The 15537-nt window shown below is 42.0% G+C and overlaps 1 protein-coding gene across 1 annotated transcript; it reads right to left on the bottom strand.

The window, feature by feature from the left end:
* Positions 1-11620: 11620 nt before the first annotated feature.
* On the bottom strand, positions 11621-13129 carry LOC135708683 (uncharacterized). The gene has a single exon (XM_065230783.1). It carries the CDS (start codon positions 13127-13129, stop codon positions 11621-11623), a length of 1509 nt encoding a protein of 502 aa, XP_065086855.1.
* Between the last annotated feature and the right edge of the window lie 2408 nt (positions 13130-15537).

Here is a 15537-nt window from a genome sequence, read left to right as displayed (position 1 = left end):
GAAGAAGAAGAAGAAGTGATATGTTTTTTATACTTTCGACAATGTTTTATGAATTCGAGGGCCCCGCTCAGTTTACTCTTCTCCGCCAGATGGTCAGTCGTTGATGGTGTGCTGGTTCTTCTAAAAAAGTAAATTTTGCTGAAGTCGACTTGAATTTTTCATCCTACTTCGTCTATCCTTCGAGATTTCCTTGTCATAAATTTGGCATTTATTAACTATGAGGAACCATCTTTTAAGCTCAATTTGTAAACAGAGTAGTTGGGGAGTTGATAATGCACTTTAAAAAGCCTGAACAGCAACAATAAATGCTCTTTGCTCGAATGGTAAACCTAATGGTTTTATGGTTGCTTTTATAATGATAGAACACGTTTATAAAGTATTTTATCATGACATTAATAAATAATTGTTAATGACGTTTATGCTTGAATTTCAGAACAGTTTTAAGGAGGGATTGATAACTGTTTTAAATTTATTTTTAAAACAAGACAGTTTTTGACTTTCTTGTCAGACTATCAAAGGTTTTTAAAACAGCAAAAAGGTGAATTACTAAGCAGGAATGTATTACACATTGAAATGCTATATTTAAACTAAATGGATTGATCATTGCCGTTTAAAAACCATCATAAATCAGAGTGGATGCTAAATGGTTACTGAATTGTTACTTGGGTAGTAAGACCCAAACTGAAATTATGGGAACTCTCGAATTGCTGAGCAAGTTTCTGAGCTTTTTCCAAATTTGTGATCAAAATTTTACCACCTTCTTTAAACGCTGGATAAGTCTTTTGAGGTTTTTTTCCCCAATTTTTTGTGAGTTTACAAAAGTGCTTTAAACTGGGGTCTAATTTCGAAACATTATTTTCAAAAGTTTTGTTCCTCAGGGCAGAGAATCGCTTTTTAATTTGTTTTTGCAAATCCCGCCAGATAACTTTCATGGCAGGATCGCGTGTTCTTTGAAATTGTCTCCTACGGACATTTTTAAGACGGATCAAGAGCTGAAGATCGTCGTCTATTATAATTGAATCGAATTAAACCTCGCATTTTGGAACTGAGGCAGCTCTTGCTTCAACTATAGAAGTAGTCAGAGATTCAAGAGCATAATTATTTTCATCTTTGGTTTGCAAAGAAATGTTTGGATCGAAGTTATATTCCATAAATGTTCAATATTACTCCCAATCAGCTCTATGTTAATTGAAAGTAGAGCTGGTGGGATTAGAAATTATGTCTTGAGATATTTCAAAAGTTACTGGGAGGTAATCAGAACCGAAGTCAGCATGGGTAACCAATTGGCTACAAAGTTGACATGAATCAGTTTAGACCATGATGGATTTCTTGCTCAAGAAAAGCATGTTGATCTGTTTGGATATTGAAAAGTGTAATAACCTGCAGAACAATCATCATTTCATTAAAATCATCAATAACAATGAATTTTAACCTATGACGAGAAAGTTTTTGAAGGTCACCCTTGAGAAAATTCTTTTGCTAGCCTACGCATTGGAATGGCAAATAGTTAGCTATAAACGTTAGTTGCCTAAATTTTGTTTCAACAGAAACTCCCAAATTTTCAAACACTTTGGTTTCAAATGAAGACAAAATATAATGTTTAATTCAGGTTTAAGGAACGTTTCAGTTAAAACGGCAATATGCACGTTATGAACCCTCAAAAAGTTGTCTTCATTATCTTTAAGATATCGAGCATTCCAATTAAAAAATTTCAATGGTTTAAAATCCATTACTGAATTTGAAAGTCATAACGATATTGTTCGCAAATTTTACTCCAGTTTGAATAGCATCAACCATGGAGTTAGTTTTAAGCATTTCAGTAATGATTTCAATTAATGATTTCTGTAAACATTCCATTTTAGGAGCAGTAATGCTTCCTTAGTCAAAATTGTCAAAATTTTTGTTAGAATTACGTTGGTTAGTATTTTGATTTCTACCCAGTGCAATAGCAGTAAAGGTAGCTCCATTTACTCGCTGAACATTGTTTGCGGCGAGGGGAGCAGGTATAGAAGAAGAATTTGAAGCAGGGGTGATATTTGTACCTACGGGTACGAATGTAGAATTTCTTCCCCGTTGACCGTTGTTAACAGCAGAGGAACTAGTACCTGTTCGGAAACGTGGAGCGTTTTCTACCGCTTAGAACGGGACTGTAGGATCACTTTGCGAATCTTACATTCCCAAAAGTTGGATTTGTGGTTTTCACCACAATTTGAACATTTGAATTTCTTAGGAAAATCTTCCTTAACAGGACAATCGTCCTTTGCGTGAGAGGAATCACCACAATTCATGCATTTAGCTGTCATGTAGCAATTTTTTTGTTCTTTGACCCCATCCCTGGCACTTACGGCACTGGGTGAGGTTTTGGAAATTTTCTCCATTCTTCCTGAAGTGTTCCCCCTTCACTCGGACATTGAGCATAAGGCTAGCTTTTTCTAAGCCCTTAAAGTTGGTTAGTTCACTAGACTTGACGTGATCTAAATAAAAATCATTAGAAATTCCGTTGCGTGAACCGCCAGGACGGGATTTCATTTTCATTATGATTATTTGGAGTGCCACAACTCCAAGTAATTTTCTCAATTCATCATTGATCTAATTCAGGGATTCACCACTGGGCAGACCTTTCAAGACAACCATGAACACACGTTCAGTTTTGGTGTCGTAAGTAAACAATGTGTGTTGCTTCTTAGTAAGATACTATAGAAAAAGTTTGAATCAGTCCAAGGTTTCAGCCAATACACGGCATTCACCCCGACTGCCAATTTGAAGGGAAAACTTGAATTTCACGAAGCTCAAAAGTTCCGTGCGAAGATCATGAAATTCGAAAGAAGTTAACACAATAGGGGGAATCTTTTCCTTCTTGGTATTAAGCTGGGAAAGATTACTAGAATTTTTCCTGGATGGTAGATCATTCTTATCATCCGTAACCAAATAAAATTGATTGCTCAAATTAATTTCATCAGAAGGGGGATCAAGAGATTGCCCTTTTCTTATGCGCTTAGGTGCCATGGTGCGGCAGTAAAACTTTTATCCAAATCGACTTCCAAGCAGATTACTATAAAAATCTAAAGGATCGAAGAGGAATTTTCCAAATCGATATCCAAGCAGGATAACCTCGGGTAGGGTCCAAACAAGGATCAAAGAGGAATAAGATATGGAGCACTGAGAAGTGCTGTTTAAATTTGTTGTAGCTTTAGGTAGCAGTAACACTTCCTTCAGCAAACAGCAAATAGATCCGCACGGCAAGAGAGCACGATGTGGACTCGTTATCCCGTTCCTGTTTTGACGTAGGACTACGTCTTTCGGGAAGGGTGCCAATCCAGGGAAATGCGACTAAAATCGGTCAGACTTTAAATGCTAATAACTTGGCCGATCGATTCGTCAGTATAAAAAATGTGCGTGGAATGTCACACATTATAAATGTTATATATTTAAATAGCTAACAATTAAGAAACCTGGAAACATTCAAATTTCTCATAAAATTCTCGACCGCAAGGTGCTCACCCCTAACAAAGCCATAAGAAAGTTGGTCCCTAACAACGCAAGGCGAAGCCGCATTATCATTCAGCGTTGCACATTGAACGGGTCGACCTCGAACTTGTTTGCTGCAGCGTGGATATCGTAGCATTTTTTTCTATTCATTCATCTACATCAGCTAAATACAGAAAAAAAGAAGGGTCATAGAATGATAATCCAAATGCTTAAGTAAGCGAAACGTAGAAAGTTTGACCGCAGTCATCGTTTGGCTGCTGAGGGATAAACAGGGGTGTTCATTGCGCTGCACACTGAAAACGAAACTAACTCAGTGAGCGAATAACTTTGATTCAGTTGTGAGTCATCTAGGGGAAATGACGGCTTCGGCATGCCAGACTATTTTCGGCAACCCAAATTGAAACACTATTTTCACTGAATTTTCTTACGAAAACACTTCGCTGAATGCATGCAAACGATTCTTTATGCTTTCAGCTTCAATTTGACTATATTTTTACCACTGAGAAAAAGCAATCTATCAAGGTTTTCTTGAAATGAAACACACGCACTACAAATTGTAGCTGATTTCGAGTTGCCGATAATAGAACAGCAGATTTACATGCAGTTCAAATGGAACGGTTGCCGACAATACTCGCTCTCACTAGAGAAGATTGGAGCTTTGTAAAAGCGTTTCAAAACAGTTTTTGACAATTCTTTCGACTGAAATTGTTAGAGCAGCTGGCAGCAAAAGATTGTAAACAAACCGATACTGCATATGTGTGCGTTCCTTAGAGAAAAAGGCTATAGAAAGAAGGTCGCTGCTTAGGTTGCCGAGAATACGTAAATTCCCCTATTTTATTTATTACTAGCTGAGTGTGCCCGGTCTTGCTCGGGATTCAATATTAGCTTGAGTTTATGCGCCGATTAAAAAAAAAGCATGCTATATTGTACGTAGCCCCCCCTCCTATTATCTAAGGGGCTACCCCCTATGATTATCTCCTTAAACACCACACACTCGCCCCCACATGCCTAATTTGATTCCATTTGCTTGATTAGTTCTCGAGTTATGCAGAAATTTTTGTTTCATTTGTATGGGAGCCCCCCCCCCCCTTACAGAAGCGGAGGGGTCTCGAACCATCATAAGAACCTTCCACGGCCTCAAAAACCCCTGTATACAAATTTTCACGCCAATCGGTTCAGTAGTTTCCGAGTCTATAAGGGTCAGACAGACAGACAGACAGAAATTCATTTTTTTATATATATATATATAGATTTTATTTAAAAGGTTTTAAATTTTAACAAATTAATTCAGTTGTGAGTTTATTTTTACTCATTCGTATGATTTTTTTTCTTAAAGCGTAGGTTATTGAATGCATGAGTAACCTACGATTTTAAATAAAATCTCCATACGAACCAGTAAACGAGACTCATTCTCTGAGTAATATTCGTTTTCAATGTATTTAGCTTGCCATCTCGGCTAGAAATTGGATATTGGATAGTGAAGCTAAGTGTGCAATTTGCATCAAATTCCATGTTTTAACTTGACAGCACGGCCAGAAAGCAGGTTTATGTATTCAGCTAAGTTTTTTGGATGGACAATACCTTTCGCATGATTGGCCTCTTAGTTCAGAATTCACTCACCATGCAGCGCTTGTAACATTTGATTCAAAAGGCTTGCTTAAACATTTTTTTTTTAATTCTTTATTTAAGAGATTTTTAGCCTTACGCTAGTTCATCTCTACTTGCTTAAACAGTCAACATTCACTGAAAACGAATCTTATTCAGAGAGAGAGTCTCTTTTACGTAGGTTACTCATGTGACCAACGCTTTTAGAAATGTATCATTACGAATGAGCAAAAGCTACTCAATCTCTCTGAGTTAGTTTCGTTTTCTGTGTTTCGATTAGATAGGTTAAGAGATAAATATTACATTTAGGATCTTAGTTGCGTAACGTGGTGCAATATTTGGCTGTGGAACTTATTGTTTTTGAACAACTTGGTAGAATTGCAGAAAATATTCTCAACTTTTCATTAGCGACTCAACCGAGAAATAAAAATTTCTTCGTGATAATCAGATTGTAAAAACTCAATTATTAAAGAAATAGCATCAAACTTTAATCAAAACTACTGTCAATGAATTAAGTTAAGATTATAAGATTTAAAAAAAATGTCCTATTGGTAAAGATTGAATCAACCTCGGACTGATTCACTGACAAACTGACGCATATTTTTTGTTTTTCTGAAATTCCTGAAAGCTAATCCATTTATTTTAATTTTGGTTTGCAACAACAACCTTAGGCCACTGCCGATTTGGTAGCCATCAGTCCATAATAACAGCTTATAGCGCATTATCTACCGAACTTGATTTCGTTCCAAATACGATGCACATTAAACCATGACTTTGACTTACCCTCACCGCTAATGACCCATTGTTCGCCCATGCTCATAATCGCTTTTATTTGTGCTTATCATTCCAGCCATCCCCCCACAAGAGCCGATCTGGTGCCTGGAGCGTCGCGATTCCGGTCACCTCTTCTGGCGACGAGAATCGTCCAAGGTCAAGTTCCGGTACGACGTCGAAGTGCTGGAATTCACCAAGGACCCCTGCGAAGACCAGCTGCTGATCACCGACAGCGAACTGAAGGAGAAGAACGAGCACCACCTGTCGAACATGATTGTGGTGTGTGCGACCTGCGTGGCGGCCATTGCCGTCACGGTGGTCCTTCCCTGGTTCCTGATAGGATCCACCTAGGATGGCGATGGGAGAATCGAGACACCGAACACCACCACCACCTACCATCCACCAACGCCGGTGGAGATATTATTCTAGCAGTTAGTCTACTTAGCGGTTTTAAGCAAGAGTTACTGATGATGATCGCACACTCACTTCTTGGGAACGATAGGCTTAGGGAAGAGCGATTTCCAATATTGATACGAACAACATTTAAACAAAGAACACACACGAAGCACACGTGTGCACGAAGCGATAAGCCTAGGAAGTGTCTTCTTTGCTGAAGCAATTTATCTAGATTTTTAGAAGGATTAGGTTTATGTTTTTAAGGAATGTGATTAGGGAAAGAAGTTTTACTCGATTGGAAGGATGTATATATTTGTATGAAAATTGTAACTGAAATTTTTAAACCGAGTCGCCTTCATGAAATGAATATACCGCTACCTGATTTTAAGGAAGAACCGTGCTGATGGTGAACCATTTGTTTAAAACTGCCAAATTGGGCGCCCACGCACGGAATGCAAATACAAAGGCCAAGATTAATGAGCATGTATATTTTTGGAGGAATTTTTTCTCACTACTGAAAACAAACAACGCGTAACAGACGCCACCCCCCCCCCTCACGGTTCATAGAACCAAGAGATGCAAGGAAAAAATAAACAACGAGTAATTTCGGAAAAGTCGATACTATGCGGAAACGATAGGAAAACAACGCTCAATTAGCGAGGGAGAGTTTGCGTTTTCTGCCAAAAATAAATTCCACTCTCGATCGCCTTCACCTCATCGTGCAAAGGGGAAAAATCAATGCAATCTGTCTGTCTGCTAATTTGTTGTAAACAGCAGAACCCGTTTGTTGATGGGCGGGAGTACATTAAGCGAAACAACGAAATGCTACTCATTTAGGAGGTGCTTATCGGAATTGGCAGATAGATTTCATCCAACGCTCGTAAAATACACACGCCTAGAACGGATAGAGTAAACAAATTGAACCATTTGCAATTCGGGACCAAACGAAACTAACTGAAGCGGAACTGATCTGTTTGTAGATATTCTCTAGGGAGTAGTTGTTTTCGTCTCTAAGTACTTTTTTTTTCGAGATAAGTGGCGAAAGGTTTCGGTGGTGTTGATTTTTTTCGGGTTCTTCCTTCAACTGGAACGATGAGAGGTGATATTGAACGAAACGGTTCGAATTAGATTTATATATTGTATGTTATCAAGTGATAATAGTATTTAGGTTGTGAGAAGCATGAACATATTAAACGAATATTTAAACATTATGGATATGAGTTTTAGATGATCCGAAATTTCCAGAACGACCACCTTATAGATGATAACGAAACTATTGACTAAAACGGATGGCAATTCAAAGTGTCACGAGATCTATTTTTTCTAAATGGCTATTGATAAGCTTCGCAGATACTGGAGCATGTGTATTAGAGTCACGTCAAGCGAAAAACAGTGGAACTCGCATCACGGGTTTTGAAAGATGCCCTTCTCTTTCACTTGGCAACAGAAAGATTTTGCATCAACTTTATATGACTTTTAGCGAGAAAACAAATTAGCGGCTGTAGTAAATCGTTAAATCAATGATTTTGTCGAATTATCATAACTGCAAATATTACAAATTCGCATTACTGCGCATTACCAAATGTATCCCATGGCACTTTAAAGCTCACTGCGTGTTTCTTCTCTTCTTGCTTATTGCTATGCGCATATTAGCATAATAAGTGCTCTCAACTTAGTGTTCTAAATGCACTTTAACAGTTATTAATTGAGAGCTTTCGATGCCAAAACCAATGCACGAATTTGTATATTGTGTGGCAAGCACAATGATACTCTATGCCCAGGGAAGTCGAGAAAATGTCCAACCACTGAATCAAGCTAAGAGGGTATAGAATCACAGTAGTTGGTTGTCAGGATAAGTTCAATTGTTTACATCATGGCTTCACCGAAGCAAGCACGTCGCAATTCAATCCTGCACGCTCGAAACAAAAATCACAGTCCATCCGCTCCTGGCTGTTTTTGATCAAATTCCTGGGCAATTATTTTATACCTCAGTTGGCCGAAAGAGTGCCTCGGTAGAATTTAAAATCAAAGAATGCGAAATTTCTCAAAAAGTCCCTTGTCTGGCAAGCAATCTGCAGTTGATGGCTGAAAAGCGAAACTTTCGTTACTTCTGGGACCATGAACCAGCAAATTTACCTATATGAGTGCCTACGGAGAAGACTACTGCCTTTTCTGGAGCAGCATAAGATGGATTACAATAAGCATAATTCCTACTAATGTATAGCTGTTACATTGAACTATGAAAAATAAAACGCGTTTATAAACACCAACAAGATTTTCGTGTTAGGATTTTTTCGTGTTCAACCTTTAGAAGGTATCCCAGTCAAAATTATTAAATTCCCTTATAACACAGCTAGGATCAACATTTTTGTAACCACGGTAGAAAAAGCAATTATCTGATTATTTTACGTCAAGGTCAATAGACGCGAAAACAAAATCATGATGTGAACTATTCGGTACGCTAATTTGGGCAAATCTTAGCATTCTGTTTTGATTGTTCGAAATCGCGAGATCCGACTGTGAAGAGCCGCCGATCAACGCGAGGATGTGCAAGTTGAGGATTAAGGGCCGTTTCTTCAACTACAGCAACGTGCACTGCCCACACGAAGGGACACCAGACGACGAAAAAGAAGAGTTTCCCAGGACTACGCGCAGCAGCTGGAAGTTGCACTACCCATGGAAGAGCAGCTTGGCGCAGCTTCTCTTGAAGTTGGCTGGAGGGACATCCGTTCCGCCATAGGTAGTACTGCTGCAGCGGCACTAGGTACTGCAATCCCGGACCGAAAAAAAGACTGGTTTGACGGCGAATGCAAACTGTTAGTAGAGGAGAAGAATGCAGCACGGGCGAGAATGCTGCAACAACGCACGAGATTGAATGTGGAGCGATACAGACAAAACTCGGTTTTCCGTAGGAAGAAGCGTCAGCAGGAAGACCGAGATCGCGAGGCGATGGAAAATCTGTACCGTATAAACGACACACGGAAGTTCTACGAGAAACTAAATAGTTCGCGCAAAGGCTACGTGCCGCAAGCCGATATGTGCAAGGACTTGGACGGTAACCTTCTCACGAACGATTGAGAGGTGATTGAGAGGTGGAAGCAGTACTATGACGAGCACCTCAACGGTGAAGTAGCAGAAAACGAAGGTGGCACGGCAACAGACCTTGGAGCACGCGCAGAAGACGACAGGCTACCGGCCCCTGATCTTCAAGAAGTTGAGGAGGAGATCAGTCGGCTGAAGAACAACAAAGCAACTGGTGTAGATCAACTACCAAGTGAGCTATTAAAATACGGTGGTGAAGCACTAGCTAGAGCGCTGTACTGGGTAATTGCCAAGATTTGGGAGGAGGAGATATTACCGGAGGAGTGGATGGAAGGTGTCGTATGCCCAATCTACAAAAAGGGCGACAAGTGGGATTGCTGCAACTACCGCGTGATCACACTGCTGAGCGCCACCTACAAGGTACTCTCCCAAATTCTATGCCACCGCCTGTCACCATTTGCAAGAGCGTTCGTGGGGCAATACCAGGCGGTATTCATGGGTGCCTGCGCTACCACGGACCGAATCATTTGTTCATCGATTTCAAATCCGCATACGACACAATCGATCGAGATTAGCTATGGAAGATTATGCACGAGTACGGATTTCCGGATAAACTGACGTGATTGGTCAAGGCGACGATGGATCGAGTGATGTGCGTTGTTCGAGTATCGGGGACACTCTCGAGTCCCTTTGAATCTCGAAGGGGGTTACGGCAAGGTGATGGACTTTCGTGTCTGCTATTCAACATCGCGTTAGAAGGTGTGATCAGAAGAGCTGGGATAGACACGAGTGGCACGATCTTCAGGAAGTCCATCCAGCTCCTTGGCTTCGCCAATTACATTGACATCATTGCACGGAACTTTGAGACGATGGCGGAAACGTACATCAGAGACTGAAGGCTGAAGTTAGGCGGATTGGACTTGCAATCAACGCATCGAAGACAGAATACATGAAAGGAAGAGGTTCTAGGGAAGACAATGTTAGCCTCCCACCTGGAGTTCAGATTGACGGTGACGAAATCGAGGTGGTCGATGAGTTCGTGTATTTGGCTCACTGGTGACGGCCGAAAATGATACCAGCAGAGAAATTCGTAGACCCATAATGGCTGGGAATCGTGCCTACTTTGGATTACTTTGTGCGGCGACGAAGTGACGACAATTGCATCCGAGTTGTCGATGTGCGGACAAAAGCGAGACGGTTGTGCCAACCAATCTGGCCCTTTCCACCAGACTGAACAGTCACGCAGTTGTGCTGGAGACATCCCTCTAAAAATCATGTCTGCGGGGTTCTCCGAACCTGGTACATGGGACCACATACCATTGGCTGTAATTCGCTGTATTTCCGAACACCGGTTAGCAACGAAAGGTTTCCAGCGCGATGGGTTAGCAGCTATTTGGTATAGAGTGATCTCCGAATCTGTCCAGAAGAAGTTTTTGGCCTTGAGTTTCAAACTGGAATCGACCTTTTCGAACAGGTGGCTCAATAAAAGAGCACCACATAGTTCAAGACGAGGGAGAGTGATGATTCCACCCTTTTTCGATTTCCCCTTCGGCGCAATCTTGGATTTGGCGGTAAGCAGGTTAACATGGATGCTACCAGTGGACGATATTGCACGGAGATATACGCAAGCTCCATACGCTCTTTCCGACGCGTCAGAAAACCCATGAACCTCAAGACACGCAACTCCCGACGTTTCTATGACCCATCGAGGAAATTTCAGGTCTGGTAAATGACACAAACTGTCTCGAAGTTCTATCCACAAACGTTGACGATATTCGGTAAGTGGCTCCTTCCACTCACAACTTTCTCGCCATAGATCTTGAAGGAACAATTTTGCTTGAACCAACACCGGTCCGACCAAACCTAGAGGATCAAACAAGCGGGCGATGTCCGAGAGCACAGTTTGCTTGGTAATCGGTGCATGTGTGTTGAATTTTGGAATATGAAACTGTAATACATCCGTTGAGGCGTCCCATTGAAGCCCTAGTGCCTTTATGGGAGCAGTAGCCGAATCGAGTTCGAAAAGTGTAGCAGAATTGTTCGAGGCCCACTTGCGAAGAAGTAGACCAGCGGAATTAGTAAGCTCGATTAGTTCCTCGCAGAGGTTTTGACCTTCCTCAACACTATCGGTGCCGGTGAGCATGTCATCCATGTAAAAGTCACGACCAAGAACTAAAGCTGCAGCTGGATGACTCTCTGATCCATCTTCAGAAAGTTGCTTGAGACATCTTGTCGCGAGGTACGGAGCCGAAGATGTCCCGTATGTCACCGTTGTGAGTTGGAAAGTTTGCAGTGGAAGCGACGGAGAATCCCTCTATCGGATGCGGAGCAGTGGTTGCTCGGACTCCCGTACAAGGAATTGCCGATACATTTTTTCAAAGTCGGCTATGATGACGAACTGCGGTATGCGAAATCTAAGAACAATGCTTAAAAGATCGTCCTGGACAACCGGACCAACCAACAGTGCCTCGTTGAGAGAATGACCACTATCAGTTGGGCAAGAGGCATCAAAAACCACACGCAATTTAGTGGTCATACTATCTGGTTTAATGATGCAATGGTGAGGCAAGTAGTAGGTGGCACCCGAACTAGGAAGTGAGTCATCTATTAGCTTCATATGGCCTAACTGTTCGTACTCATGTATGAACGCAGAGTATGCCTCCTTTAGCGCTGGACTAGCGTTGAGCCGGCGTTCCAAGGAGTAGAACCGACGATCGGCAATATCCCTTGAATTCCCAAGTATCGAGATTAATGCAGGTTTAGTTGGAAGGGCGACGATAAAACGACCAGATGAATCCCTTTTCGTCGTTTGTTTGAAATATTCCTCGCACTCCGCTTCTTCGATGGAATACGTACTCTTGATGTTGCAAGACTCTACTTCCCAGAACCGAGCCAGCTGATCCTCGATTGATGGTTTATTCGAAACGTGTGCGACATTAGCGACTAGTGTAGAAGGTACCTGCGTCTGACTCTTCCCTGAAACTACCCAACCCAGGGCGGTCTTCTGCAAAATTGGTGCTCCGGTACTGGGTTTGATCTGACCGTTACGAAGAAGGTCGTAGAAGATGTCAACGCCGAAAATCAAATCGATGGGACCTGGTTTGTTGAAAGTCGGATCCGCCAATACAATATCGGATGGCCAACTGGATCTGGAGACGGCAACATGTTGATTCGGCAATTCTAGTGTCAGCTTCGGAAGTACGTGGAATTTCCAATTCTCCTCAAAATCAGCACGATGAGACTGGATGCGAATGATGGTGGTGTGTTTAGATGAGGTAGTCGAAAGGCCAACACCGCTAATTGGAACGAATTCTTTGCTGCGACGTAGTTTCAACCTTTGTGCGAGATGCTCCGAAACAAAGTTGAGCTGTGATCCGGAATCCAGCAGTGCGCGAGCCCATATGAGGGAACCAGACGAAGTGAAGACCTTCACAAGAGCTGTCGACAACAATACAGTTGCAGGAACGCTGAGTTGAGCTTCGGCGAAGGGTATCGAAAAGTGGCTTGTTTGGGGGGTAGGGACCGCGGTGGCTTGGGTTTGATTTTCTACTGGTCGAGACTGGTTCTTCGGTGGAGCAGACGATGTATGGTGGTTTTGAGTTGAGGATGATGATGAGGGTGAATCCGATGACGAAGAATTGGTGGAGGATTGGACCGATTGAGTATTTGGGGCGAAAGTTCTTTGGTGCAGCATCGTATGGTGTCTCTGTTGGCATACCCGGCAGGTTCCACTCGTACAAGCTTTGACGAGATGCGAAGGCGACAGACAGTTGATGCAAAGAGCGTTCCTTTTGGTGGCATCAAACCGCTGCGTAGGAGTCATTTTTCGAAAGACTTCGCATTGGTATGGTGAATGAGCAGAGTGCTTGCAAAAAGAGCAGGATTTCTGAGCTGTCACTGCAGAATGCACCACATTTTGCTTGGAAGTTAACGAGGTGGGACGCTGTGAGGAGGATCGAGACGCATCTGACGATCGAGATTTAGACGTATCGACTGATTGCAGCACGAGACTATGACTACGTAGAAATTCTACGAGTTCAGTGTATGTAGGCACCACCGTTGACCTTCTGTGCGTCTCCCAGTGACGCAGTGTGGCTGGATCTAGCCGAGAGCTGAGCATGAAGACCAATAACGTGCTCCAATTCTCCGGCTGTTCTCCCGCTTTCTCTAGCATCCTCAAATTACGTTCGAAAGCATCGATCAGACGATTCAAAGCTTCATGACATTCCCTTTTTATTGGATCGATGATAAAGAGGGCTTCGACATACGATTTAACAATTAAATATTTATTCTCATATCGCTTTTCAAGGAGTTCCCATGCAACAATGTAATTATCTGACGTAACTTCTATCACTTCGACCACACGCTTTGCATCCTTCGACAGAGATGATAGAAGGTAAGAAAATTTGTCTACGTCACTGAGTTGGGGGTTTGAGTCGATAAGTGACCGAAATGAATCACGGAACGATGGCCATTCTCTAATAGTCCCATCGAAAATAGGGAGTTTGATCTCAGGTAGCTTTACCCGACTCTGAGGGATATTCACAGGGGCAGGTTGCCTCATTTCAATATCATGAGCGCAAATCTTGGACATAATGAAGCCCTTAATTCTCAAATACGTGAGCTAAAATGCCGCACGAGCACTTCTATTTGCTTGTTCCACAGACTGTGACTGAACTTCCTTCCCTTCCTTTGCTTGCTCTAGTGCGTCTGATTCCAACTTTTGCTTCAATGAAGATTGGAAATCTTCAGATACTTCTAACTGCAACCTAGTCTCCTTGTAATCCTCAAAAATCTCGTGTAAGCGTTCCTGCCAGCCTTCAAGCATATTCCTATCTCTATGCTCTTGATAGTTATCCACCAGATATGCCAAATTCTTCAACGAATCTTGACAGAAACTCTCACTCTTCGTTAACTTCTTTACATTAGGTGGCATAATGACTCTTGCTTGCACTAGAACAAACCAGGAAACTCGTGTGAAACACGTGTGCACCAACTCCAGTCAAATTGCAAAAATCTCCCGAATTCGAACCAAGTAGATCATGCAAAAGTGATGAAAAATTTGATGATGCAGAAAACCTCAGCTAAGTTGAAGTTCCTGACGATCGGTCTTATGTAGCATGCAGATAGTACTACTTACAGTGATCGGTGGTGAACCCAAGCCACGCCAAGCGGTGATACCTACGCCAATCTGCGGCAGTGGTACCCAAGCCACGCTATCGTAATCCAACGACAATAGCACTCGAGAACAATACTTCCTTGTCGTCAATAGCACCTCCTAGTAAAGCGACGATTCTTCGTTGGCGGGTTATTACACAATCAGCAACTGTTAGCACCAACCACTTTCTCACAGCAGCCACATCGATTTATTCTTCTCACTTTAGCCACGCAATGTTAGTGTTCGATTAAGGGTTTCTTTTCTCGATCAGTTCACAGTTTTTGTCACAAACCGGTAGAAATCACCGAACCGACGACAACGAACTCGCAAGCACAAATTCCAAAAGCGAATATCCGGTTCGAAGGACCAAATTTTATGTAGAATATTTCGAATTTGGATAGATGTGCTTCGATTTTTGGGCGAAAGAACGACACTTTATTTCTGAGCTCCACTGAGTATACTCGCTGATATTCAGATGTGATGCCATAGGATGTTTATTGGCAACTTAACTTCAAACTCTACTGCTATCGGGTTTTATTGATCTGCGGGAAGATGGTCAAAGTAGTAATGTGCGATAACGATCGGCTCATAGATCGGAAACTGCGATGGTCTGATAAGGGATGCATGAGCAAAAGCGAGATGACTACTGATAATAAATTCGAGCAGTCTTAACCTTCCATAAATTACGCTACGCGGTAACATGCCGGCCACCGTGAAAATGCAATTTTAACTCATTCAATTATTTCTAATTTACTACAGACCTGTTAAGTAAGCTAAGCCTTTATCAGTCTACCCTAATCTATTAACTACGTATTCAATTCAGCTTCTTTCCAATTCTAACTATTTAATTTTCCGTTTCTTCGACTTCTGACGTCACAGTAGAGGGTCTTCCTTTTCTATGTGATAATCTTCTTACTTCTTCTTCTCCGTTGACTCGGCTGCGTTCGCTGCTCGGTTGATGTATACACTCCTTCACGTGCTACCATGTGACTACTCGGCTGCCGGGTTCGGACGATCAGCTGATCGTTGTTGTGGTAGTTGACTTATCTGGACTTGTCTAGGTAGTTCGAATT

This window comes from Ochlerotatus camptorhynchus, unplaced genomic scaffold, assembly GCF_037179485.1.
Source record: "Ochlerotatus camptorhynchus isolate MF236.1 unplaced genomic scaffold, CSIRO-AGI_Acam_v1.1 ptg000330l, whole genome shotgun sequence".
NCBI classification, from domain to species: domain Eukaryota; kingdom Metazoa; phylum Arthropoda; class Insecta; order Diptera; family Culicidae; genus Ochlerotatus; species Ochlerotatus camptorhynchus.
This window is presented reverse-complemented; position numbering and strand designations above follow the sequence as displayed.